The sequence below is a fragment of the Macrobrachium nipponense genome, chromosome 15 (assembly GCF_015104395.2).
Source record: "Macrobrachium nipponense isolate FS-2020 chromosome 15, ASM1510439v2, whole genome shotgun sequence".
In the NCBI taxonomy this organism is placed as follows: Eukaryota; Metazoa; Arthropoda; class Malacostraca; order Decapoda; family Palaemonidae; genus Macrobrachium; species Macrobrachium nipponense.
Window position 1 is genome coordinate 33206719 of NC_087208.1, and position 27374 is coordinate 33234092.

Sequence of the window (27374 nt, forward strand, 5' to 3'; positions counted from 1 at the left end):
TTCATCATTTTCAAAATCATTGTCATTATGATCTAGGTTTGTTTTATAACTCACCATTAATCATAGGACTGCCTTTATTCATTTTCTGAGTGTTCCCGTGTTCACTTGTCTTTTGTTTGTCAGGCAGAAGGAAACACTAAGGTGGAACTCTGATGCTTATTCAGTGCTACGAACCAAGAGAGAGGTCTGCTCCAAGTTCGTTATAACGATAAACAAAAAGAATACAACACCAACAGTTGAAACTGGGGATACGAATATAGAAAGAAACACTAACACGAGAAAGGTTTATTTACAAGCTTACTTACAAAGATAAATGCAGAATGGTATCTCCTATTTACATAAAAAAAGGCAAAATCTTACAATGCGTGAACTGGGGAAGAAGTGAGGTAATTCAAATACTTGCTGGCCAGTCTTGCGACTCGAAGCGTGGCTTCACAAAAGGAGAACTGCGATTGCAGATGTCTTCTTGACTCCATATTGCAGAAAATAATGTCTATTCTTGATACTCGAAGGGCAGGAACTTCTCTAAACCTCTTGCAGAACGTTTCTTCTCCGAAGTCTTGCTCTACGTCGAAATGCCTCGGTCGTCCACTCCTGACAACAACTTGACCAGAATTCGACCAAACTCTCTCGAGTGACTTTTCCTCTCTGATCCTTCATAGGTTCCTTCTTCTCTTATCACTCTCTGATGATCTGTGATCTCTGCTGCTGAGCTCTCACTGATAATCTGATCTGTGGCTCTTACTGATGATCTATTACTCTTTGACTAACTGATGATCTGCCTTCTCCTACTTCGTCCGTCGTATTTATACGGCATTCTGGGGTTGGGGCCTATGGCGAACGTCACAGACTCCCGAGATTACTGGAACTTCTTAGAAGAATCTAGACGAGGTATTGCATCAGAAATCTCGGCGTTTCTCACGTCATGTCGGCACCTCTCAAGTACCACAAAACTCCTGCCGATTCTAGAACCATCATGAGAACAACAGGCGCTTCCAACACACGCGCGAAAGCATCCGTGCTGCAGAACTTCTCAAAGATGCATTTTCCTTTCCTTTAACTCGTAATTCTTTGCTATGAAGCGATGACCATTACATTCAGCCATCCTGTGATTTTCAGCATCTCTGTTCATTCCACCTAAATTTCAAATTTACATGTATTACTGTAAAGTACACTAGTGAGGTTGTAGTGTAACACATTCATTTTGTAGAAACAAATTGTTTCCAAGCACACCCACTAGTATTTACACTCCAAACTCCCACATCTGAAGCCGACTCTCCCTTTGGCTAATTGATTATTCAAACTACACGAAAAGTATTAAGTCAGATACTGAGTCCCTTGGGATACCAGTGCACATGGATTGACCCAATTTTCTACTACTGTTTTCGTTACTTGAACCCTGGAGGATTTGTGGATCATAAATATAGGTAGGTAGTTATAGGTAATGAGTTTGTGTGAATTTTATGGTTTTTAACTGAATTATTGCTGCAAGAGGTCATTACAATGATATATGTAGATTTGTTTCGTTAAGTGGAAATCCACAAAAATTTGCATAGCACGTGGTTTTTTTTCAATGGTAGTCTTGTTTTTAATCAACAAGAACAGCATATAGCTTGTCTTTCCTCTTTCTCCTTTGTAATCCATAGCCCTAGAAGGTATACTGTATATCCATATGGTTGTGCTGTTATGTAGTTATATTTTAATTGTGCAGGCATCCTGTGTTTTGTACTGCTAAACGTTCATAAACTTTCAAATTAATTTTGCTTGAACACGGATATCACATAGAGTACAATATCATAAAAACTTCATCTCAGCTTATTTTTAGAGACCTGTTATTGACGGCAGAATTTTTAGTGCTATTGGCATATTTCCAACTGCTTTGTCAGGAATTTCATTGATTGTTATTTGTCTTAGTGTTCATATTTCAGAAAAACCAGTAGACTGAAATTCTGTTATATGAAGTTGTGGTGCTAATTGTTTCCTCTGATATCAAAGAATATTAGGCACTCATTTTTTACAGATTAATAACAATAATAATAATAATGAAAGAGGTTTTAGTATAGTGAGATATATTATTATATTCAGTAGCATTCATACACTAGAGTGCTGTATAGCCTTTTTTTTATACAGTATGAATCTTAAATTCTTGCTAAAACATATGAAGTTTATGATATGAAGTGTAAGCTACATCAGTGGAATTAATAGACATTCCTAAAAGATTTCTTGACTTATTTTTTCTCATTCATTCTTCTGTACTTCATGTAATTGGTAATTTTCATAGTTTGAGTACTTTACATAAACTAGTGAATAGGTCACCGTCTAGCTATAGTTAAAGCAATAATTGTGGGTTTATATTTTATTTATATTTCAAGTGCCTGTAAAGAAACGCTCATTACAGAAAAATGACAAGCCAGGAATTCACTGTGAAAGGCCACAAAATTGTTTAGGGTATTTGTGATAGTGTGCCGCTTTTTTTATGATGTTAGCACAGTATCCGTCTTTTATAATGCAACATGTAGGCATATGCATTCGTCAGTATTTCTTGTGAAATTTAATTGCCTGTTGTAAGAAAGGTTTTATCTTTATGGCTTTATATGCAGTCTTTTTTTTCTGGATTTTTTTTCCATTTATTTTTGTTATGCCCCTATTACACCTACAAATTCATACAATGTGAATTACGTGAGTCAGTGACATGAACAGCTCAGTAATAGTTATACTTTAAATATGATCAGAGATGTCTGCGGTTGTTTCATATTCTTTCATTGCAAAATACGTGTTTTGAGGTACATGAAATGATTTGTTTGTTTGGACCTGTCTGTATAAAAGCAGGGTTACATAAAAGGTTATGTGAATTTCTTTTTGAAAATTTGATCAGAGTTTTGCCTTGTGACTGCAACAAGTGACAAGATGATTTTGGAATCATAACTTTAGGGAATTGAAACTTTAGGGGAAAGGGAAGCTTAAAGGGGTTGGACTTTTCAGCCTCAGAGTGCTTTTGTTGGTTTTATTTTTTCTACATTTTTCATTAATGCTTTATTTTATCATGTATACAAAGGGTTCTCAAGGTTGTTGTGGCTTACTGTTATGAGATTTCTCTTTTACATGGATTATTAGAACGTGGCACATTCTTGTAGTTCTGGAGAATGTGTAAATTTGGAAATTCTTAGCGATTTCCTAGTTGTAACCTTCCTCTACAATGTGATTCACATGATCATTTTTCGGACTATATATGGTAGTTGGTGTTGATTTGTAGTCCTGAGAAAATTCAGGATGAAATTATTACAAACTAAGCAGTGCTCTCATTTTGATGCTACACAAAGTTGTCAAAATTTGGTCTTGATTGCAGTTACTTAGAAAATTTAGTGATTTAGGAACAAAGTTAATAATTTGTCAGTAAAATCTAATAAGAACCTGGAAATTTTGCATATTGACAGGAATCCAGTACATACCGTACATAGTTAGAAGTAAAATCTTTTCTGAAATGAAGCTGTTTTAGTATTATGAACAGCTGCATAGCCATTGATTTTACTTCCAACATTTATAAGTTCAAGAGCTCTATAGGTGATATACTTGGTATCATTGTGTAAAGGTTATTTTATCTTCTAATGATTGGTCACTGATTACTCTTCTTCTTATGTAGCATTGTTTATGATGAAGACCACAGATTTGCTATGCATTGTGTAAATCTAGTAGGGTACAGGAAATGCTTTTGTTTTGTTTGGTAATTTCAGTATATACGTAGTACTAATATAGAAGATCTGTAGTGTTTTTCAAATAAATTCAATATGCATGTGCATGCTTAAATTTTTTGTAATTTATTTTCTTTTTTTAAATGATTGATGTATGAGGTTTATCTCTGTTCATGAAAACTCATTTTGGTTTGGCAAATGAAACATGTAGTTTACAAATCTTGTTATTAGAAGAATCATGTTTGCTGTTTGAGTCATTTACTGAAATACATTTTCATTTTGTATTTTCAACTCTATTGAGTATATCAATATAACACCAGACTTAATGGATCAGATGAACAGAATATTCCTCAAGATAGTAAGTAATTTGTGCTGTTTAAGTGATATGAATTAAAGACAAATGTATTTGTAAGAATATTGAAGTTATCATCTCATTATAATCATAATTTCCAGTCGAGTCATATTTTGATTTGTAAAGAGGATCAAGTCACCAAGAATTTTATCAACAAGTGCTTTTGTCATTGCATATTATTCAGTTAAAAAAAATGTCTTGTCCTCAACATGTCATGGTTAAAATAATGATAGTTTAATGTTTGATACTTTGAATATTCTGTAACGGCTGATTGCTATTTGCAGCGCTGTGATTCTTTTGCCGAGGGTGAGGAGGACATCGAAGATGCCACAACCATCAATGGATGTGATGAAGAGGAAGAAGAACTTGGAGAAGAGGAGGAGGATGAAGATGATCATGACAAGAGCATTGAGTTCAGATCGGACATAGGCAGCAGTGGTAATTGTAAAGCGAACGCTTCTTTATTAATGTCATAGATAATTAAGCTAAATTGGGTGTGTGATTTACTTCCTTAGAACTATTAGCATGAAAAAAAATGTATATGCATGAGTTGCCAGATGCCACAGATTCCTTGCTTTACAATCTTGGATTGTTTTTAACTGATTTCCACCAGGCGCAAGAAGATTATCCTATTGTAACGACTGAGGGTTTGTTAGCTATGAAAAATACAAATTGATGAGGGACTTTCAAGTCCCTAATATGACAAATTTTTAAATTTGTCATATTAGGGACTTGAAAGTTAATGGAAAAGTAGGTATCTTGTAGGAGTTTTGCTTTTTAATATTCAAATTACTCTAATTCATTAGATTAAATCATTAATAAGTGCCCAAGTAGTAAAGTGTGCTGGAATATTGTAGATATATTCTGTCATGTATAGCAATGATAAATATATTAATTTTGGATCTCACTGTCTACTGGGAATAAATATCTTTGTAATGTGTCTTCCCTACCTATTAGAATAAACTCAGTTATATCATCGCAGCTTGAATATTTATGTTATGTTACCTTTTGCAGTTTATCGACGTCTTCATAGCCGCCTGACATCCATGGATGGGGATGAGGACAAGACTTCTGTAATCAGTGAACGAGATGAAGACCTGAGCACTCTGCCCGATAATTTGGACTTTATGGATGGGATGATTCCTCCTCTGTTCCTACACCTTACTTGTACAGTTCGATTCAGCGGCCATGTAGAATCTACTTTGTCTGTGAAGACGGTTCCAACATGCCTAGGTAATATAATACCTGCTTATTACTATGAAGACATAGCATAAATTTATTCAGATTAGGTTAGCCTTTTTACTTTAACTTTATCTACCTACAACTTTAAAGGCAGGCTACAACTAGGAAAGCTGTCATCAAGTGGATTGGTCCTTACTTATCAGATGTTCTTATGCTTTAACTCAGTTTCATTAATAGGGGATGTTTGGATCAATTGCTTTTCTACATGTGTTTCAAGTGACTTCCTAAAATTATAACTTGATCACCTTTACAATGTGCTCCTTATTTGTTTCTTAGTTTTCAGTTATTCCAGTGTGTCTACTGTTTACCTCTATCGTGTGCTTGGAGGAGGGATCCCCTCTTACATTTGTGGAACAGTCTTAAGACATTTACCTTTCCGCATATTCCCTATCTGGTCAATAGTGTCTTCTCATTTAGGAGACTGTTTCTGTGTCACTCAGTATGAACCAGGTCTAGTTTATGGGCATGCCATTTCTCCTAAGTGGTAGCTCACTGGTAAACTACTGAATACGTATACTAATAATTTGAGTACTTATGAATTTATTGTCTGTTTTAAATATAATGAATTCCTTGTCAACAGATGAAATAGTGCACTCCTTGAGCAGTAGCGAGAGAGAGGTAGACTTAAGTACAGTGAGTGTAACACTGGATGTGTTGTGCATGACGCTACCTCCAGCCTTAGCCACACATACAATGGGTGAGACTATTGCTGCATTGCTGGGTAAACGTGCAAGCCGTCTGACTAGTGTGTGCTCCTCTGCTTCTCCTCAGTTGAAGAGAGGGAGATCTGTATCAGAATCAACATGCGCATCTATGTCAGATATGGAAGACTCGTGAGTATTTTTGCTGATGCAGTTCTTAGTTAGAATTATTCTAAGCTTCATATCCTCAGATTTTCTGGACCAAACGAAATCAGTCTTGGACGTTAATAGCCACAATTGTGAATCATGAGTCATTATTGAAACATAAATTTAACTGTCAGTCATGAACTTGAGAGAAATTTCAGTGTTAAGTTGTTTTTGATATAGTATACTTAGTTATATCAAATTCAATTAAATCCAGCATTTTCTGATGATAAAATGTATGAGAATGTTTCTAAGGATCATATTGACATGCATAGTCTCTTGAATATTGCTATATTATGGTGGGACCTTTGCCTCATTAAGTATTTTGATAACATGGTATGAGTTAAGTTGGAAACAAGCCCACTTGCTGCAAGTCACATTTGATGTTATTACAGGTACCTTGATGATGATGATCAGCTGGGCCACTTACCAAATTACCAACATCAAGCTGTTATATCCACTGTTGAAGAGGTATAAATTATATGTTTTAGATTTATGGTGACTTGTATACAGGCAGTCCCCGGGTTACGACAGGGGTTCTGTTCTTGAGACGCGTCGTAAGCCGAAAATCGTCGTAAGTCGGAACATCGTCAAATATCCTAAGAAAACCTTACTTATAATGCTTTGGGTGCATTGAAAACTATGTAAACTGCATTTTTATGGCATTTTTCATCAAAAAAACCTTCAAATATTGATTATTGTGCATTTTTGGTGTCATATTTCATCTGCCAGATGAGCGTTGTAGGCGTCGTAACCCTAGAACATGCGTCATAACCCTGGAACATGCGTCGTAACCCTGGAAATAATGTCTGATGAATATAATTGAAAAGCGTCGTAACCTCGGAACGTCGTAAGCCGAGACCGTCGTAACCCGGGGACTGCCTGTATAGGTAGCAAGTCTCAACTCATTAGGATTGTTGTTTTAAAATTTTCTAATCATCTGAAGTGTTCCCTTAGTTTTCCTTTTATCTATGTCTTATGTATTGTATTACTTATATACCCCAGTAAAATTGGTTTTATGTAGGATTTTAGATAACAAAACTCCCCTGAAGTTGGTTTTATAGTATACTAGCATTCTCCTTGATATATGACATATTCCTTGACGTATTGTTCTTTCTCTCTCTTTCTCTCTTGCGCTCAGATTAAGTGGCTGTTGCGGGATGAGATTGCGTCGGCCATGTTGCACGTCTTCCCCTTGACAAAACAAACGCTGGAAATGGTAGCAGCTCACGTTGAAAGTTCCAAGCATGCAAGCAATTGCATATCCGAGACTGTCCCTCTGAATTTTGTGTGTGGGATAGAACAGAGCAGAGATAAGTTTATACAGGTAAGTTGGTGGAAAGGTCAAGATATCGCAATTTTATATCGCATCTGGGGTTAAGTCTAAAATTGGGAATCTAATGATGTAGAAATCTTAACACTTTTCCATATTGATGTTTTCATTCTTTCTGTTGTTTATGATATCTTTATCTTCAGAGAGAAACATTCATTTGACCCAAAAACAAAGTGCTTTGAAACCATTCCACATTGTAGGCCTTATTACATCACTGAAGAAAATTTTGCTGTTGTCATATTTTATCTATTGTAGCAGATAGAGAAATAATAAAATATGGGTGTCATGTATGTGAACTCATTAGATCAGTGGTTCTTAACCTTTTTATGACCACGCCCCCTCTAAGAGTTGGTCCCTTCTTTCACACCCCCCTTGCATCTATGAGTAAAATTCCCTCCCAGGTTTAAAGAAAAAAAAATGAGAAAGAGAAGGGGTTTCGAGGGATAGGAAGGGAGGTCAATAATTACAAAACATGGTCAGCCCAACGAGCCTAATTAGAGTAATAGACTCTAGGAAAGTAACGTTATAAGGCGACACTTGCATTTTTTCATAAACTTCTGAATATTAGCCTCACTCTTGTTAAGAGAATAACAAATATAATTTGAGAATTTTTAAAAAATTATTCGTAGGGCTCGTGCCTCCCCCTGGAAATTCCTGACGCCCCCCCAGGTTAAGAACCACTGCGTTTAGATATTTTGTATATGCACTATTTCTTATAATCACATTCAAAATATTTATTGTAAAATATGCTCATGTCCAAGAGTATGGTAGTACAAAAGAAAAGCAAAAATATACAGACAAAAAGTGCAAGGACAAGTGAAAAAACAATATCTAAATAGTAAATATATAGTGTACAGCCACTAAAGTAGAAACGGGAGTATCCAGTAAAGATATTGCAAACTTGCAGTCTGAGCTCAGGAACAGGTACTTGGATGAAGATTTTATGAGAATCTGTAGTGTATTTTATATCAAAATTTCCATGAATTTCCACAGGAATTTGGAAGGCTAAGTGTGGCAGGTCATCACCTAGAGAAAGAGGGGTTGCTTTATTATGTTGTACAGGACAAAAATCAGATCCGCAGGAGGCATTTCTCGTCCCTTGTTCCACCACTGGGATTCAAGAGTCAGTTCATCATAGTAAGGTTAGTTACCGAACTGTACATTTAAAATCACTGATCAGGCTAAACTATTGAGAAGTAGTGTTAGTGATTTTTTACTAATACTATTTCTTATTTGCTTATTTCATCTCATAAAGAACTGAAATCCAGAGCCATCATCTTCACCTTGCAGGTTACCTTATTGTCCAGAACTTGCACCAGCAGGTGCCTCTGGCTCTTCACCTTTAAGCATCAACTGTCTTCCTTGTTCCTGCATAGACATCGTACATTTCAATACAGCCCCCAGAGATCTTTTCAAGCCAGGAGTTGTTTGCCCATTTCTTCTGTCCAAGGAGGTTGTTCATCTGCCAATGCACTCAATTGTGTTTTGATTACTAGGGCCACATCAGTGACAGGTTCCAAGCACTGTAAGTTAATGTTGAAGAGGGTGGAAATCACAGAGTTGAGGTTAGAGCCTGGGAAGGCTGCCAGGTATTGGAAGCTTATTGAAGACCTCAGGCAGCTCAAAAGAGTGCTCCAGTTGACCTCTCACGATAGAAACTGGACTTTGTGGAGAGGTTGATAAGGAATGGGGACATCCTTGTTTTTGTTAGCTATTTAGGGTGTGTGCTGTCACATACCAATCCACTCATCCTCATGACGTTTTTTAATTGGTTTCCAGCTGGTGTTCTAAGATGATCCTATTGTTAAGACAGAATGTTTGTTGGCTATGGAAAATACAATTTGTTCATGAAACTTACCTGACAGATATATATAGCTGTATTCTGCCGAAGTCCGACAGAATTTCAAAACTCGCGGCACACGCAGTGGGCGCCAGGTGGTATACCCATTCCCGCCGCTGGGAGGCGGATATCAGGCAACCATTCCCATTTTCTATTCATATTTTTCTGTCGCCGGTCGGTAAAACACCTGTTACAGACCTCCGCCCAGGATTTTTGATTGAACTCGTTATAAGTATCTGGATTGACTTTTGGTTTTGACTCTGGATTGTTGGATTGGCATACGCGATAGTGGACTGTTTTTGGATTTTGGATTGGCTTTTCTATGAAGTGATGTCGGGATCAAGTTCAGTGAGCTTCAGAGTGTGTGTGAGAAGTGATTGCAAGGTGAGGCTACCGAAATCATCGGTAGACCCCCACACAGTATGTATGGGGTGTAGGGGGCATGTTTGTTTGCTGGTTGATCGTTGCATTGAATGCAAAAGTTTGACTGAGGATGAATGGAAGGTGTATGAATCCTATCGGCGTAAGTTGGAGCGCGATAGGATCAGGAGGTCTTCCTCCAAGAGCGGTTCTACGAAAGGTAAGGGAAGTAAACATTTCTCCTATTTTAACACCAGTAGAATTTGCTTCACCTAATCCTGTGTTGTTGCCTGAGGGCCCTAGTTCTGTGTCTGGAGAAGGTAATGCCCTTTCTCCGATTCTAGAGTCTTTACGCACTCTAGAGTCCAAAGTGTTGGCCCTTGAAAACGGCTCGAGTAAAGTGTGTGATCGTGCCCCTAGTGTTGTGGAGGGGGCGTCAGATCGGCCCCATAATGCCTCTAGTTCAGACCTCTGTCGGACTCCAGAACTCAGGGAGTGGGCATGTCGAAAGCCGCAAGAGGGTTACGGGGGCTCCCCACCGATCTGGCGTCCCTTCGGCAGGACCTGTTGCTACTTCCCAGGCTGCCAAGGAGCGTGCTCAGGCTCGCATCCTTAAGGACTGTTTTTCGTCCTCCGAGGCGCCCTCCCGCGCAAGGGGTGGAGCGCTCGGGAGAGACTCGCGTCCGTTGAAAAGGACTTTTCCTAGGGAGGACGCTTTACGTCCCCTCTCTCCGCTATCGTTGCGGTCTTCGCCTGCGTCGTATGACGCGTTTCCTCCACAGAAGAGAGGTAGGACGTCGTCCGAGGACGACGCTGAGAAGCGCTTCTCTCGCGCCTCGGAGAGGCAGGTTGCTGTACCTGTGAGAAGGAAGGAGCGTCCCCCCGCCCCCCGCCCCTCGTCTTCTCGCAGGCGCAGCCCTTCACCTCCTCTCGTTCTTCACCAACGAAGAGTATTCTTGTGTCGCTTCAAGACCAATTGTCGGCCTTAATGGCTCGGAAGACTCGCCCAGCAGCAGTTGAGCCTAAACGAGGAAGGACGCTAGACTGCCTGTCAGAGGAACAGGCAGTCTCCTTCTCCGTCTCCTCGTTCGTCTCTGTCTCCGCCCGCACGTCAGGACGCCTTTGAGGACGCTCGGCAGGACGCCTTGGAGGACGCTTTTGAAGACGCTCGGCAGGACGCTTTTGAAGACGCTCGTCGGGATGTTTTGCTTGACGCTTTGCCTGTGGAGAAGGCTTTCGAGAGCACCCAGAAGGCGCTTTGAAAGCGAAAGCTGGACGCTTTGAGCGTAAAACGTAATGGACGCTCCTCGAGAGAGACTAAGAGTAGCCTCTCTTGACGCGCAGCGCGGTCAGGACGCTCTTCTGGTTCGAGCTCTAAGGATCGACAGATGAAGGTCGTCGCTTTGAAGAGGCTGATATTAGTCATCCTCGAAAGCCTTTGTTGAAGGCTAGACCCGTTGGGCGCACGCCCTCTCCAGAGGTTCAATCTCCTTTGCCTCTTCGGGAGGAAGGAGAGCTTAGTAGTCCGGCGGACTCAGTTGAGGAAGAACAGCCGTCAGTTTCGTCGGTTTCCGACTACAAGGTGCTGGTTCGTCTTTTAACGTTCTTTGTTTGGTGAGAAGTTCCAGCCTGCAGCTCCCAAGTCTCCACCCTCTCAGTTTTCGTCTTCGAAGTCGTGCAAGGTTCCGGAGGTGGTGGAGATGAAGACTTCCTTGTCCACTAAGAGAGCGTTCAAGAAGTTGCAGGATTGGATGGAACGTCGGAAGGATCAGGGCAAGTCTACTTTCGCCCTTCCACCTTCAAGACTCAGTGGGAGAGGCGGCATTGGTATGATGACCAAAGCTGAAGTAGGAGTTAAGATCCCGTCGTCTTCCCAAGGGGACTTTGCTAGTCTGGTAGACGCCCAGAAGAGTCTCTTTTATCGACCGCTAAGATTTTCATGGACACCAACGGAGATTGACCATCACATGAAAGGTCTGTTAAGGACTCTGGAAGTCTTTAACTTCCTAGACTGGTGCCTATGGAGTCCTGGATCTTCAATCTAGGAGTCCTGATTCTTTGAGTCTGGGGAGCTGTCCAATGTGTTGTCTTGCATGGACAAGGCCGTCAGGGATGGTTCGGAAGAGTTAGTGTCTCATTTCGGCACTGCTTTCCTCAAGAAGAGAGCGCTTTTCTTCTGCAATTTTATAGCGAGGTCTGTTTCTGCATCGCAGAAAGCAGAGCTTCTCTTTGCACCTCTTTCGAGCCATCTCTTCCCCCAGGCTATGGTAAGGGACCTGGCAGTGAGCCTACAAGAGAAGGCTACCCAGGACCTCTTGGCCCATGTCTTCAAGACGTCCCGCATCGCAGTCCCTACCACGTCGTCGTCTGGACGACCTCCTAGGAAGGTTAAACCCTTTCGTAGCGCTCCTCCTCGAGAGCTGCTCCTCGAGGAGAGGACTTGCAAGAGGAAGAGGTTCCTTCAAACCTAAATCATCTAAGTGAGAAGAAAGTTCCTTCAGATGCCGGTCGAGCCAGGCTAAAGTTCTTTGCGGGGGCGTGGAGAGAGAGAGATACAGATGCGTGGTCCCTCAAGATAGTGGAACAGGGGTACAAGATCCCCTTTGTGGACCCTCCTCCTCTTTCTACGACTCCCAGAGATCTTTCCCCGTCGTATCAAGGGGAGAAACATCAGGTTCTTTTAGATCTTTTGGATCAAATGATCAAGAAAAGAGCGTGGAGCAGGTCTTAGACCTGGGGTCACCAGGATATTACAACAGACTTTTCCTGGTACCAAAGCAGTCGTCGGGGTGGCGTCCAGTCTTGGACGTAAGCAGCCTGAATCTTTTCATAGAAAAAAAAAAATTCAAGATGGAAACACCTCAGTCGGTTCTAGGAGCCTTAGACCGGGCGACTGGATGGTGTCCTTGGACCTACAGGACGCATACTTTCATGTGCCTATCCACCCTCTTTCAAGAAAGTTTCTGAGGTTTATGCTAAGGGACAAAGTTTGGCAATTCCGAGCTCTTTGTTTCGGTTTAAGCACGGCTCCGATGGTATTTACCATGCTCATGAAAAACGTAGCGAGATGGTTACATTCTGCAGGAATAAGAGTGTCCCTGTATCTCGACGATTGGCTGATCAGAGCATCGTCAGAAGAAAGGTGTCTGAAGGACCTTCACTTCACGTTGGCCTTGGCGAAGTCCCTGGGACTTCTGGTCAACCTAGAAAAGTCGCATCTGACCCCAACACAGTCCATCGTGTATCTGGGGATTCAGATGGATTCAGTGGCTTTTTCGAGCGTTTCCGTCCCAGGAACGACAGCTGCAAGGCTTAGAGAGAGTTTCGCCTTCCTGGGGAAGGAAGCTTGCTCGGCGAGGGAGTGGATGAGTCTGCTGGGGACCATTTCCTCGCTGGAAAAGTTTGTTTCCCTGGGAAGACTACACCTCAGACCATCTCCAGTTTTTCTTAGCAGACGAATGGAGAGTCAGAGAGGATCTGAATGCGACCCTTTTCATCACCAAATCGTGAAGAACCATCTAAGATGGTGGTTAGATCCTCGGAAGTTTCGAGAGGGGTTGTCCCTAAAGCTTCTGAGCCCAGACCTAGTGTTGTTTTCCGACGCCTCGGTGTCGGGATGTGGGGAGCAACACTGGGAGGGGAGGAAGTGTCAGGCACCTGGAGGGGGGAACAGGTGTCCTGGCACATCAATGTGAAGGACTAGCGGCGGTTTTTTTCTGGCGCTACAGTTCTTCCAACAAAAGGTTGCAGAGAAAGTAGTCCAAGTCAACTCGGACAACACCACAGCCCTTGCGTACCTAAAGAAGCAGGGAGGTACACACTCCCGTCCTCTTTTTTATTTAGCGAGGGGAGATTCTGCTGTGGGCAGATGCGAGACGGATAAAAATCCTGACGAGATTTATCGCAGGAGTCCAGAACGTCAGAGCAGACCTTCTCAGCCGACAGGATCAGATCCTGCCGACGGAATGGACGTTGCACCAGGACGTCTGTCGAGAGCTCTGGAGACTGTGGGGGTGTCCGTTAGTCGACCTATTTGCGACGTCGAGAACAAAGAGGTTGCCTCTTTATTGCTCCCCTGTGCTGGATCCAGGAGCAGTTCGCTATAGACGCTCTGCTCTGGGACTGGACGAACATGGACTTGTATGCCTTCCCGCCATTCAAGATCATGGGGGAAGTAGTAAGGAGGAAGTTCGCGGGCATAGGAGGGGACAAGGTTGACCCTGATCGCCCTGATGTGGCCTGCGAAGGAATGGTTCACGGAGGTAATGTCCTTCATCATAGACTTTCCGAGGACGTTGCCCTGGAGGAAAGATCTACTCAGACAGCCCCACTTCGCAAGATATTCACCGAAAACCTCTCCGCTCTGTGTCTGACTGCGTTCAGACTATCGAAAAGTTGGCCAGAGCGAGAGGTTTTTCTAAAGCAGCTGCAAAGGCGATCGCCAATGCTAGGAGAACTTCCTCGAGAGCTGTTTACCAGTCGAAGTGGGCTTCCTTCAGGGCATGGTGTAGAAAGGAGGGAATTTCCTCTTCCACTACCTCTGTGAGCCAGATAGCCAATTTCCTGCTATTTTTAAGAAATGTGCAGAAGCTGGCTGTCCGACCGCATATTTCCCAAGTCTGGAAGAGTATAAAGGATGGGGAAAATTAGGACCAATCAAAGCACGTGGAGCTGATCCATGACGTCACAAGCCCGCCTTTTGAGCTACACTCGTCTCATAGCCGTTACTGCCAGTCACAATGCCGAAGAAAAACTTCCCCATTTCACAGTTTACGGCTTGTATGACCTATACATTTTAGTCAGTATATCTAAACAGAATGCAACAGTAATTCAACAGCAATATATTCTTCAAATGAGATACATCGTGAAATATACTAAGCGTTATTTGCTTCTCCCTCTTGGTAGAGCCCTCCAGTACCTTCTTAATTCCTGCTCCATAAGGTCCGGATATTGTTTTCTGCATAAATAAATAAATTTTCATCGCGAGTTTGCCTAAATTATATACATTGACAAAATACGTGGTTTACTGCATTTATGTGAAGAGTTTGCGAGAAACTCATGGGATTGAATCAAACCAATTATTACAAGATGGTAAAAATTGATGGTATGGGGTAAAAATGAATGGTATATGAAACCTGTAATTAGGTCACTACAGAATACAGACCGGAGGCCAAGAACTTCGCGGGCACCTTCGACCTCCCATCAAGATGAATTTAATCTTCGACTTTGAAATTTGAAAGTGACGACTTTAATTAGCATGGAGTCATGGATCGCTTTTTTTCAGGTGTTACTAGCCTGTTGTTTCAATGGATATAACAAAAATTGTATTGATTCACAAGTACTGAAATAATAACTGCCTTATACTTAAATGAAATGTGGATACAGTTTTGATGTACAAATTATTTTGTACCGTTGTAGGGGGATAGTATTCCGTCAAGTACACCTTCATTCGGTTCAATGTAGGCATTACTTAAAGGTTCCTTTGCAGCGTCCCTGTTCGGCGGTCTAACTGCAAACTATTGTCATTCATTTTACTTACGTTGACCTTCCGTTCATATTACGCTTTTCTTCCCATTTTACTGATCCACCCTCTCCTAACAATTGTTTCATAGTGCAACTACGAGAAATTTCCTCCTGTAACACCTTTCAAACCTTTACTGTCAATTCCGTTTCCGGTTTCAGCGCTGGAATGGCCTTAGATTGCCCCAGGGCTTGGCAATAATTTCCCAAAAATCTATATGGAAAAAAACAAAAAAAAATCTATGAACTTTAATTTGAGGCAATACATTTTGCCATTTCAGTGTAGAGCTTGTATTGAAATAGTAGTATTACTCCTTTACTTTAACTACCTGTTATCTCTTGGCTTTAAATTAATACATATTGAATAATTTTGTATAAAGTTTTCTTTTTGTAGAGAGAGACGATGGGAAAGAAGTGTTCCATCCATATTTATTTTTAAAGCATATGGCCAGTTTTAATTAAAACCTTTATGCCATCAATTCTGCTTTAGTTTCAGCTCAGTTAAAAAGTCTTACTGTAACTTCATTGTTAATTTTTTGCACACCAATGAATGACAAGTACGAAGGGCTTGCTAAAAATATTGAATAAATAAATTAATAATTAGTGTTTTCCTTTGTAACCACCCAACGAATTTTAAGCAAAACATCACCGTAAGGGATTTACTAAAAATAATTCAATACTGAATTAATGTTTTATCACTTTTAATTTTGTCTGTACACAATGTATGAGGAAAAGTAAGAAGCAAAAGCAAAAAGAAAAATTCAATTAACAAATAATCAAACTTTTTATATATTTTGTACACAATGAATGACAAGTACCTAATCAGGTTTAAAGGACATTCCTGGAAGGGTTTATCAACAAAACGGAAGCCACCTCAAAATAAAAAGGGCAATTTTTTTACTACAGTACACCTGAAAAACAGCCTTTATTCAAATTAAGCCATTGACTAAGATATGAGTTTTGTCAAGGTAACATAATTTGTTTACAGTAGGGCTAACTTGGATCACCAAAATAAACAATACCGTAGGTTTCCTTAAGTAAACATTGAGCTCTTGAAACTAAAAATTGAATGAATGATGCTGATACTGTGTCCCTGTAAATAGTAGGGGACTAATGATCAAGTCTGATTCCTGTTCATGAGGCACCCCAGTAATGACTAGGATATTGCTTTTATACAATGCGTTCCGGTAATGCATATGTCCCAACCTTAGTGCAAACTCGACTCCCATCTATCTATTTTCCCCTACAGACAAAGGTCCCAGATACCCATCATTTTTTACCATATTGTATATTGGTTTGTTAATTCATCCCGTGAGTTGATCGTTAACTCATTGTAAACGGCTTTAAACCATGCATTTTCACGTCTAGAAAGGAATTTAGAAATTCGCGATGTAAAAAAAATATTATTTTACCTGTAGGAGGAGCCAAATCAACGCCATAATATATTTCACGGTGTATCTTCATTTTGAAACACTATATTGTTGTTAAATTAGTGTTGCATTATGTTTAGATAAGACTGACTAAACTGTAAACGTCATACCAAGCGTGAAAACGGTGTCAAATTTTAGAAGTAAGTTATTTCCTTCAGCATCGTGATTGTATGGCAAAGTACAAGGATATGGGACTGAGGAGGGAGGGGCTAAAAGGCGTGGCTTGTGAACTCTGGATCAGCTCCGCGCACTTTGATTGGTCCTAATTTTCCCATAATCCGTTATTAACTCTTCCAGGACTTGGGAATAAAATGGCGTCCCAGACCATCAAGGGATATGAAGAGTATGCTGTCAGCAGTATTCCGACACAGGAGGACTAGACCTGTCTGACAAAACAGAGATCTTCACGATCTCCTGAGATCGATTTGAGGACATCCAAGATACCTCAGGCGAGGGCCTCCTCTTTCGGCAAACTTGGAATCTTTAGTTTCCTTCCTTAGACTGTTTAATGTCGAGTCCTTTCCTGAAACCGTCACTACTACAGAAGCGTCTCTTAGGAACTTGACGAAGAAATGGCCTCTTTTCCTAACTGACTCTGGAAGACGGCGAAGAGAGTTAGCGGCAAATTCAAGCCATTTGTAAGCGAGTGGGCTTCAAAGGGGACGAATGCGGTTCTGCTCTTTGGAGTCCCAACTTTCTTAGCAAAGAATGGGAAAACCCGTCGAAACCCCTTGGGCCAAGGAGCTTTTGAAAATCAAGTGGTATGACAAGCCTTGTTGGGGCCAAGAACCTGAGAGCAGTCCTGTGCCTGTCAGATGGCTCTAAAGTTTTAGTGCCACAAGAACTAAGGGTAAGTACGAGGTCGGTCCCTCAGATTAATCTCTGGTGTTTCGGGATTAAACAAGCCCGATATACCATTATCCAAGAATGCCTTGGCGTGTTCTTTCCTGACGGACGTCATTATAAAGAGGCCTCATTTCGTCTTCACCCACAGGATCGATTCTTTTGGAGCCTCTTGCGAGTGAAAAGCTCACTGAGGTTCAAGAGCCTGTCGCAACCCTCGCTTTAGATTCCCAAAGGATAACATTGTCGATCAAGGAACTATCCTTGGACGCCAACCTTTTGGAGGAGCAAATTTCAGTATTCGCCTCAACACTACATTGAGAGATGTGAGAACGAAATATACGAGGACTGTTGTTCTCTTGGGCCATAAAGTTTCTGCAAGGACACCAGTCTTGGGGGCTGAAGGTAGCTCTTCTCCCTATCCCGTTAGTTAGGTTTAGGTTAGTTTTTAGGTTGTTGTGTTTTTTTTCGGTTGTGGTGAGGTCTTTTGGTGAAGACCCCCATCCACTCTTAGCTTAGTGTTTCAGGGGGTCTTGGATAGTTGGTCAGGTGGTGGTGGTCAGTTGGCTTCGTTGGCCCCTCATTTGTTATGGCGGCCTATGCTCTTTGTTTCACATTGAGGCTCACCGTCCCGTTTGACAGGAGCATCCAAGAGGCGCACCAAGCACTACAGGTCCTTCCACCTGGCTTGGCAACTCCTTGATTAAGCACAAGCAGGCTGAAGTGACAGGTAACTCACAGGACTCTCACGTTTGCTAACAGGTGAGGAACCAACGGTGTTGATATCAATCTACTTAATTTAAGTTTCCTACAAAGCCTATTTCTGTCTCTTCCCACCATCCGAAGGTGGGGGATTCAGCTATATATATATATGTCAGGTAACGTTTCATGAACAAAATGTTATTGTTATTAAATACCAATTAAGTTTTGTTCATGAACTTACCTGGCAGATGTATATACAATTAAGTGGGCCCACCCCCACCCCTCCCCCCAGGAGGAACAGTGGCACTGATAAAAATATTGAATAGAAAATGGGAAATTGGTTCCCCTGATATCCGCCTCCCAGCGGCAGGGACCAATGGGTACTACCACCTTGGCCGCCCAACGCGTGTGCCGCGAGTTTTGAAATTCTGTCGGACTTCGGAAGAATACAGCTATATAGATATCTGCCAGGTAAGTATGAAAAAACTTAATTGGTATTATTTAACAATAAACATTTTCGATTTCAAAAAATTTTGTTTTCCATTTTTGGGGGGTAATGGAAGGTTTACCAGTCTCATAGTTTTATTGTATCAAATATTCAATAGTTCTAAAAGTTCTTGAGGACATTGGTTTTGAGTCAGAATCATTTCCTTGTTGAGGTAAGAGTAACTTTATCACCTGTCCATTCTCTTGTGTCTGTCACTCCTTGGAACTGTAGGTGAGCTTGAAGAAGCTTGACCTGACCTCCTCTTCTGTAGCAACGTTACTTTGGCAAGTTAATCAGCTCATAAATGGAACTCAGTTATCCTTCGGAGGACAGGGTCGGGCATCTGGCTACCTCATTCTGAAAGTTTTGATGAAAATCATTCTTAGTCTACAACTGAATATAGGTATTGCACATATATTCAGAATTACATTAATATGTTATATAGACAATATTCTCTTTACTGTACTATATATGTTACTGTGTATATTTAAGGTTTATTTTGAATTCATTCCTGAATTTCCTCCATTAGACCTCAACCTCATGCAGATGATGCAGCTCAACTCAGGCAGATGGAGTCAGGAAATATAACCAGCAAAGTCAGTCTCTCATCGCCAGATGTGAAAATGCCGGCCAAGCTTCACACAACGCGAGTGTTATTTGACAGCGATAGTAAGTGTTGCTAATTGCATTAAAAGCTGTTCAAATATTGTTCTTCATGGTGGAAATTTATATAATTTTGGGGATTTAGATATGAATTTGTATCAGAAAAAGACAGGTACAGTTTTATTATTCTACTCAGTTTCACATTTCAGAATAAGACTAGCATGTCAGTATAGTTTTCTTATGAGGATATTTTTTTATTTTTGTTTGAAATTATTCCTGCGCTCACGAGTTTATTTTAATTTTCCTTGTTTTTAAATTTTTCAATTTAAAATTTTGTTTTGGAATTAACTTTAAAATATATTTTCCAAAGGAAATCAAGAACTTTTTCATTTGTTTTTGCTTATATATTTTAGATAAGGAATTTGAAATTGTTCATGAAACTTACCTGTCAGATATATATATAGCTGTATTTTCTTGAAGTCCAACAGAATTCCCTTTTCAAAAACTTTCCCCGAAAAAACACCGACAAAAGCAGTGGTCGCGCCAGGTGGTTAGTTACCCATTCCCGCCGCTGGGGGAGGCGGGTTTATCAGGAACCCATTCCCACTTTTCTATTCATAATTTTCAGTCGCCGGTGCTGAAAACACCTGTTTTTTTCAGTACCTCCGTCTTAGGATTTTGGAAACTTCATTGCCGCGAAGTATCCTCCCCCCATAAAAATTGTCTTTTGATTTATTTACTTTGGATTTGTGGCTAGGCATACGCTATCTTAAATTGATTTGAAAATTTGATTCATTTTTGCTTACTTAAAATTATCTGGAATCCTATGTTAGGGCTAGTTTCAGACGGGGAGGTTTTCTTCCAAAACAAAGGGATTAGGGGTGGGCTACGAAAGCTTCGGTAGATCCGCAACTTTGGTATGTACGAGGGGTATGGGTCGGTTGCCTTCTTTGTTGAGATTTTGGTCAGTGAAGGGAGTGTGGAGCACTTTGTCTATTCCGTTAAGGAAAGACGTATGTATTCGTATGTACGCAATTAATCAGTAAAACAAACCGTTTCTAATTCCGTAAGGAAGACGTATGATTTCGTAATGTAACGCAATTAATCATGTAACAAAAAGTTCAGGGTACGTGAACCTGACTCAACCTTCCTGTAGACCTTTTATTTTGCCTAACAACCTGTAGTTATGGCCTACGGGCTATGAATATGGTCTACGAGAGGGTGCTCGCTCTTCTTCATTGCTGTTGGAAGTTGCTTACGCTGTAACTTGGTTACTCCTAAACCCTTGACCCAGTATTGCCTTTTGGGCCCTAAGCAAGTGTTCTGTAAGGAGGAATTGCCCACCCATTTCTCTTATACTTTTCTTAGGATTGCACGTAACTTAGAATCGAAAGTGCTTTGCTTTAGAGAGTAAAAAGTAAGGTGACAGAAGTGGCCAGTGATCACCCCTTGTTTGTAGTGGAGGGTGCGGTCAGATCGGCCGCGTTTCGCCTCTAGGCGGGACCTCTGCTTGAACTCCCAGGGAACCCGGGGCAGGGAGCATGTCCAGAAAGCTAAGGATAGGGTTACAAGGAACAACCCCAGCCGATCTGGCCGTGCCTTCGGCAGTTTCTGATGAAAATCCCCCAGACTGCCAAAGTGCGTGGCCGCAAGTGCACGAATCCTGAAAGTTTGCTTCTCGGTCTCCGAAGGCGTTCCTCCGTTCCGTGCAGGGGTTTTCGGAGCTTTCGGAAGGACTCCGCGCCCTCTAAATAGAAGCTTTATAGAAGAGGACGCTTGGCACAGTCCATCTCTCTCTTCTCGTTATGCGTTTCACGTGAGAAGTTAACGAAGGCAAACGTCGCCTGAACCTCGTGTCCAGTCTTTTCCACCGAGGAAAATAACGTAAAAGAAAGTCATAGTAGCAGGAAGATTTTGAGAATTGCGGAACGCCACCTGGGACGCATCGGATGGGACTCCAGGCGCCGACGCGGGTGCACCGCCAAGCGCGCTCCTGTGCGGCCAGTCCAGGGACAGCCCAGAGCGCGCTCCAGTGGACCGCCGCGAGCGCGCCTCCAAGTGGACGCCGAGGCGCGCACCAGTGGCACCCGAGCGCGCAACCCAGTGGACGCCGAGCGATGCACCAGCGCCACGCCAGGTGGTGGGTCGCCTGGCTGAACGTTTCTGTTGAACTCCTTCAAGCTTCTTTGTTTCAGATTTGGGCCACTAAAAGAATTTTTACCTCTACCTTCGGTGATACCTTCTACCATCACCTGCAAAGAAAGAATGTGAAGTAGGCAGTGCTTCGGAGGAAGCTTAAACGTGAACAGACAACTTCTTCTTCGAAAACCCAGCAAGAACATCGGGTTTCGTGAATTCAAGAGGTCTCGTTTCAATTAATATTGCTCTTTTCGCATAGTGGGGATGGAGTTTAAGGAAGAATCTCGTTTGGCTGCCTACTACCGCCCCAACCCAACCTTTGCCATTCTGCCAATAAATTTAAGTTTGCCACTACCAGCCAGTCAAGACTTTTGCGATAAAGGCAGTTACGGGTTATTTGCAAGGATCGATGTCCCTGCACCGGTCATGGACTCTCGGCCAACGTTTTCAGTAGGATTCTTGCAAAGGCCACTCATCGAAAAGGACGCTCTTCAGGGAAAGCGCAAGACAGGGACTTTCCTTTGCCAAGTACTTGCCAATAATTTTTAAGCTTTAGCAGGCATTAGTGTTGGGATACGGGAGAGGAAGCCTGGTTGGAGAGTTTATTTCCTTTCCCCTTCCCAGTATAATTTTCCAAGCTTTTTAGCCCATCTGAAAGGGTTTTCAGGATGATAGATTTTTGCTATGTTTCTTTTAGTCTGGGACTACGCCTGCCGAAGTTGAACACGCGTCGGTCCTACTTTGCCGTAAGCCCAGTCCTCTTAACAGGATTCTTGGCCCCTTCCCCTTCCCGTTTGAAGAGGGCCAATTGGAAAAATTAAATGCTCGGACATCCCTGGATTACGTTTTGTCCAATTCAGTGACTTTCCCCCATTGACAATATACTTTTTCGTTTTGTCAAGTAAGTGGGGTATCCCCTCTTTGACAAAATATCTTCTTTGTGCCGTAAATGGGTTAGTTTCTCATGACAAACATCGCCCATTAACTGTTGATATTGCGTAAGCGAATTAAGCTCTTATTGACAAGATTCTGGAAGAGGCTTCCATTAGTTCATTCGCAGACACAGAAAAAAAAAGAACCCAAGAAATACACAAATATTAAGTTACAAATCACCATACGTCAACTGAAACGACTTATGTTCCAATAACATAAAGCAAGCGTTGAAGCGTGACTGGGGGCGTTCGAGCTGGCTTTCGAAATTCCTCTTAAGTTTTATTTTGTTCATGAAACTTTCCTGTCAGATATGTGATGTAGCTGTATTTCCGAATTCAGCTTATATACTATGTCTGCCAAGGTTAAGTAGGACCAATAAACTTTATTGTGATAAATTTCAATTCATTTTTTGCCTTGCGTTATTTTTACTTCTTTCTGGGTTGGGTCAAGGTTCATAATACGCCTTGCTACTGGTAGTTGTTTAGCACCTCTTCGGGGATAGGCGAACCGAGAGGTCTTTATTCCGATTTTTAAGGAAATTTAAAGCGTTAATCCCCTGCAGACCTAAACAGGAGTTTTTCCGATTTATTTCTTTTACCAGTGGTATGGTAGTGTTCTGACGACACAAAACGCATCTATATATTTAAGCGTTTTCTGTTTCGCTTAAATATAACCAGCTTGAGAGGTCCATTTTCTGCTCAAAAAATAACGGGGACTCCATTTTCTTCGTAGAATAGGGTGGGTAGCTGGCAACCCAGACATAAAGTTAAGAGTACGACGTTCGTAAGCTGCTTGCTGCTGCTGTCACGCTGGTCTGTCTCCAGTCCAAACCGAGCCAGTAGGCAGTAAACAGATCGTGGAGCTGTTTCATGCGCTGTAGGTTTACGTCTCTCTCTCCTGGCGGGATTGACTGACGAAACCCGTATCTCTTGTGCTGACGGTTGACGTCTCTCCTGCGGGATTTGACTGACTAAACTGTATATCTGTCCATTACAATTTTTTTTCCCCCACGGACTTTAGCCTAAGATTGAGGGGATTTCTTACTGGGAAATTGAATAAACGATTGCATTCGTTTGCCTTACTATTGTTCAACAGAGTTATCTCTTAATCCATTTCGGGTGCTCGTCACCGCATCGGTAATGGAACTACGAGTCTACCCGCAAACATTTGACAACTTTTATTTGCTCCCCTATGCTTAGGCCAAAGCGCAGCCATTATTCTTTAGGGAAGTAAGCATACTCGGTGGGGATGGGAATGGATGAGCTTGCTGGGGACCATTTCCTTCCTGAGAAAGAAGTTTGGTTTCCCCCGCAAATAGACTGTCAATTCACGGAACCACAGTTTTTTTTCCTTCCTACGGGAAACTGAAAATATTATTCAAGAATCTAGCAATGATTTCTGAACATCTCTCAGTGCGTTCCTATTCACCCTGAGTGGGGATAGAAAGAAGGTGCCGGACGAATTCTGGATAGGGTTTCAGATGTCCTGGGATCTTAATCGAAAGAAAGTAAAAAAAATAAAAGCGATTCGGTTAGTCCCTCCAGTCCTCGAAACGAGTTTTTGGGAACAGTGGTCCAGATCAACTCTGATATTCCACAGCTCTCTCATATCTTAAGAAGTATCTCTCTCGGTCCTTGTTCGAGTTTACGAGAAAGAGCCTATTATAACAACAGGCGTAAAATGTAACGATCCTCTACAGGTTTCGTTACAGGATTGCAAAAGTCCGTACGAATCGTCTCGATCGACGGCAGCAACTATTCACTTCCGAGTGGAATCTTTTCTTTAGAAGTAAGTTGAGAGTTGTGTAGACTTTAGGGACGCCCTTTCATTCTTCTCTTCGATATGTTGGACGAAGAGGCGGCTTCTTCTCTGCTCCCTTATTCTCGATCCGGGATCGGTACCATTAAACGCCATCCTATGATATTGAACGGGGATGGATGTTTGAGTCTCTTTTTTCCCCTTTTTCAATCGCTTAGGAAATGTAATAAGAGGATTTATGACGTCACAGGAGCGACAATGACGCTGATCGCCCCATGTTGGCCTTCAGAATCCTGGATTCACAGAGGTCACATACTTCCTAGTTCACTTTCCAAGGACCTTTTCCGAGAGAGTCGGTCTACTCTAACTCGAAAGGTACCTATAACCTCTCCGCTCTGAGTCTGACTACGTTCAGACTATCGAGAGGTTGACAGGAATAAGATTACCGTCTTCCTTTTCCGTCTTGAAGAATGGGATAAGCTGGCAGTCACACTATTAAAGAATATGCAAATATGTTGTTGACGGCCTTTGGGCTCAGAGATTTGCGTCTGTCAAACAACAAAGCCCTTCACGATCTTTGAGTTCTGTGGAATCTCGAAACTCGCTCACCATCTACTTTTTGTCTCACCTGTTTTCTCGGAGTCAGACACTCGTGCGAGATCAGGCGACATATAGTAGCCCTGAGTTTCTTGTTGACGAAGTCAGTTGCATTTATACACCCCCGAGTGATCGTGTAACATGAGACCAGGTTGGACTGTCGAGGCATTCTTCCTTCGGGACTGAATCGCCTTTTGCTCCTCGCGCTCCTTTCTCCTGGCACCAGAAGCTCGAGTCAGGAGATTTGATTCGCTGACGACGTTGGGTTGCGTTGATACACCCCCGAAGGTGCTTAGATTGAATCGCCCAGGCAGTCCAGACACTCATCCTTCAGCGAAGAATAGTGCCTTATGGTCTTCAGGGTACAGCCTTGCTGTCCTTGATTCGTCTGACTGGTCAACTGGTCGGATCACCTGACTTTTAGTACAGACGGACTGACTGTGCATGTCCAGATCGAAGCTTTTTCAATATGAACTTAGACGTAGTCTGAAGCTTCTTGATGTTAAAGCATTCGAACCTCTCCTACCTGTTAACTTTTTGCATGTGATCAGGAAGGCCTTCTTCTAACCACCCTAGATACGACAAAGAGGGTTAGTGAAATTTTAAGCCATCGTCACAAGTTTTGGCTTTAGAGAAGACAAGGCGGTGTGCTCTCTAAGCCTTCCGTTGTGGCCTAAGAATGGAAACCCGCTTTTGTCCTTGGGCCAGGAGCTTGGAAGCAAGGGATGGCACAAGTTAGTGGGGCAGGAGCCAGAGAGAGTCCTGTGCCCTGTCGGGTCTCTCAAGTTTTATCTACATAAAACTCAAGAAAGTCGAAGTCATTCGGGCAATCTGCAGTGTTCCGAAAAAGACCAGACTGCCCATATCGAAGAACAACCCTGGCTTTAGTGTTAAGGAGTTCTTTCAAAAAATGCTCCTTCATTGTGTTTGCACAAAGATTTGAAATCTTTTTATCTAAATGCTCACGAGGTGAGGCGCGGCCTCGGAAGCATTTCAACAGAGCATGGCACTCAGTAACATCCTGAGTACCATGTTTTAGCGAAGCAACTCTGTGTTCACTTCACACTCCCTGCGAGATGTGAAGATGGCATATGAGATCTTGCTGCTCGCTAGGGCCATACGTGTCTGCAGACACAATCTTGGGGGCAAGAAGTACCACTCATCCTATCCTGTAGAAAATGGTTAGGAAGAGCTCTTTAATTTAGTTGATGAGTCGCCGACAACGGCGACTTCTTAACTCTTAAGCCGTTAGTTAAAAACACCTTAACTTTGGCTAGGTTGGTCAGGTGTGATATATATATATATATATATATATATATATATATATATATATATATATATATATATATATATATATATTATATTATTGTTTTATTTTACTTCTTAGCCCTCATGGTATGGTCAATATGGTCTAGTCACCGTCGTGGTCTCGCCCCTGTTGACAGATCATCTGGAGTGCACCAGCTATATGGTCTCTACCTCGCTGGCAACTCTAGTAGCACAAGCAGACTACGTGGCAGTAACCACGAAGCCAGCTATGCTAAACTGGGTGGAACCAAGATGTAAATCATCTGCATGCATTTGTTTCCTAAAATCCTTCTATTCTGTCCTTCCCACCTCCAAAGGTGGGATTCAGCTATATATCTATCTGACAGGTAAGTTTCATGAACAAAATGATATTGTTATGATACAATAAAAGTTTGTTCATACTTACCTGGCAGATATATATAATCAAGTACCCACCCACCTCCCCTCAGGGGACAGTGGAAATAAAAATTATGAATAGAAAATGGGAATGGTTCCTGATACCCGCCTCCCAGCGGCGGGGGAATGGGTACTAACCACCTGGCCGACCACTGCGTGTGTCGGAAGTTTTTAAAATTCTGGCGGACTTCAGAAAATACAGCTATATATATATCTGCCAGGTAAGTATGAACAACTTTATTGTATCATAACAATATCATTTTCAACTGATATTATATTTTGATAGACTATCTACATGAGGGTGATGAATATTTTTTCCTTATATATTCTATCACCTCAGATAATTATCTTGTGCATTGCAGGATTGCTGAATAGTTATTTACTAGATGTTCCAACTTTTCAGTTGAGAATTTTTGTATGTTCCTCTGTTATACTGGATAGCTTTGACATTTTTTTTTCTACTGTACTTATATTAGCCCTTAGATCATGGTGTATAAGACCAGCCAAGTGTTCTTGCCTGAGAAGGAAAGCATAGTGACACCATTTTATTCACTGCTATTAAGAATTTTATTCCTTTACTTTTCAATGTTGCTTATTCCAGAATTCAAACATTTTGATGCATTCTGTTTGAAATATGAAGCTGTTTCTTTTCAAAATTTTTGTTGATTGGAAATTAGCTTGTGTGCAGTTGTTTCCTATCCACCATTTCAAGAATTTGTTTTCTCATAAGGAAACTGGTTACAAATGCCTAATGATTTGACTATTTCAGGGCGTACACTAGAGAACTTAGGTGATGGGGAGAACCTTGGTCAGCGTGGCGAGAAGTGGATGAGAAGACGAGAGAGGAAGGAAAGGAGAGATTCTGAAAGACGAGGCTCTATTAATTCAACTGACTCAGATTCCGGTAGGAGTGTGAGGATTTTTCAGTATTATAGTGCTAAAGATTGATATATATATATTATATACATATATGCTAAAGCTCACATAGCCTGCTTTT

The 27374-nt window shown here is 41.6% G+C and overlaps 1 protein-coding gene across 1 annotated transcript in view; it reads left to right on the plus strand.

Moving 5' to 3' along the window:
- The window catches only part of LOC135227071 (KICSTOR complex protein SZT2-like), a gene marked incomplete at its 5' end in the record, with an annotated part of 399314 nt that overhangs the window by 139670 nt on the left and 232270 nt on the right, over positions 1–27374 (plus strand). The window contains 8 exon segments of the mRNA XM_064266896.1: positions 4326–4479; positions 5056–5274; positions 5864–6116; positions 6524–6599; positions 7270–7455; positions 8455–8603; positions 19173–19312; positions 27147–27281. Of these exon segments, the coding sequence (XP_064122966.1) occupies positions 4326–4479; positions 5056–5274; positions 5864–6116; positions 6524–6599; positions 7270–7455; positions 8455–8603; positions 19173–19312; positions 27147–27281 (1312 nt within the window).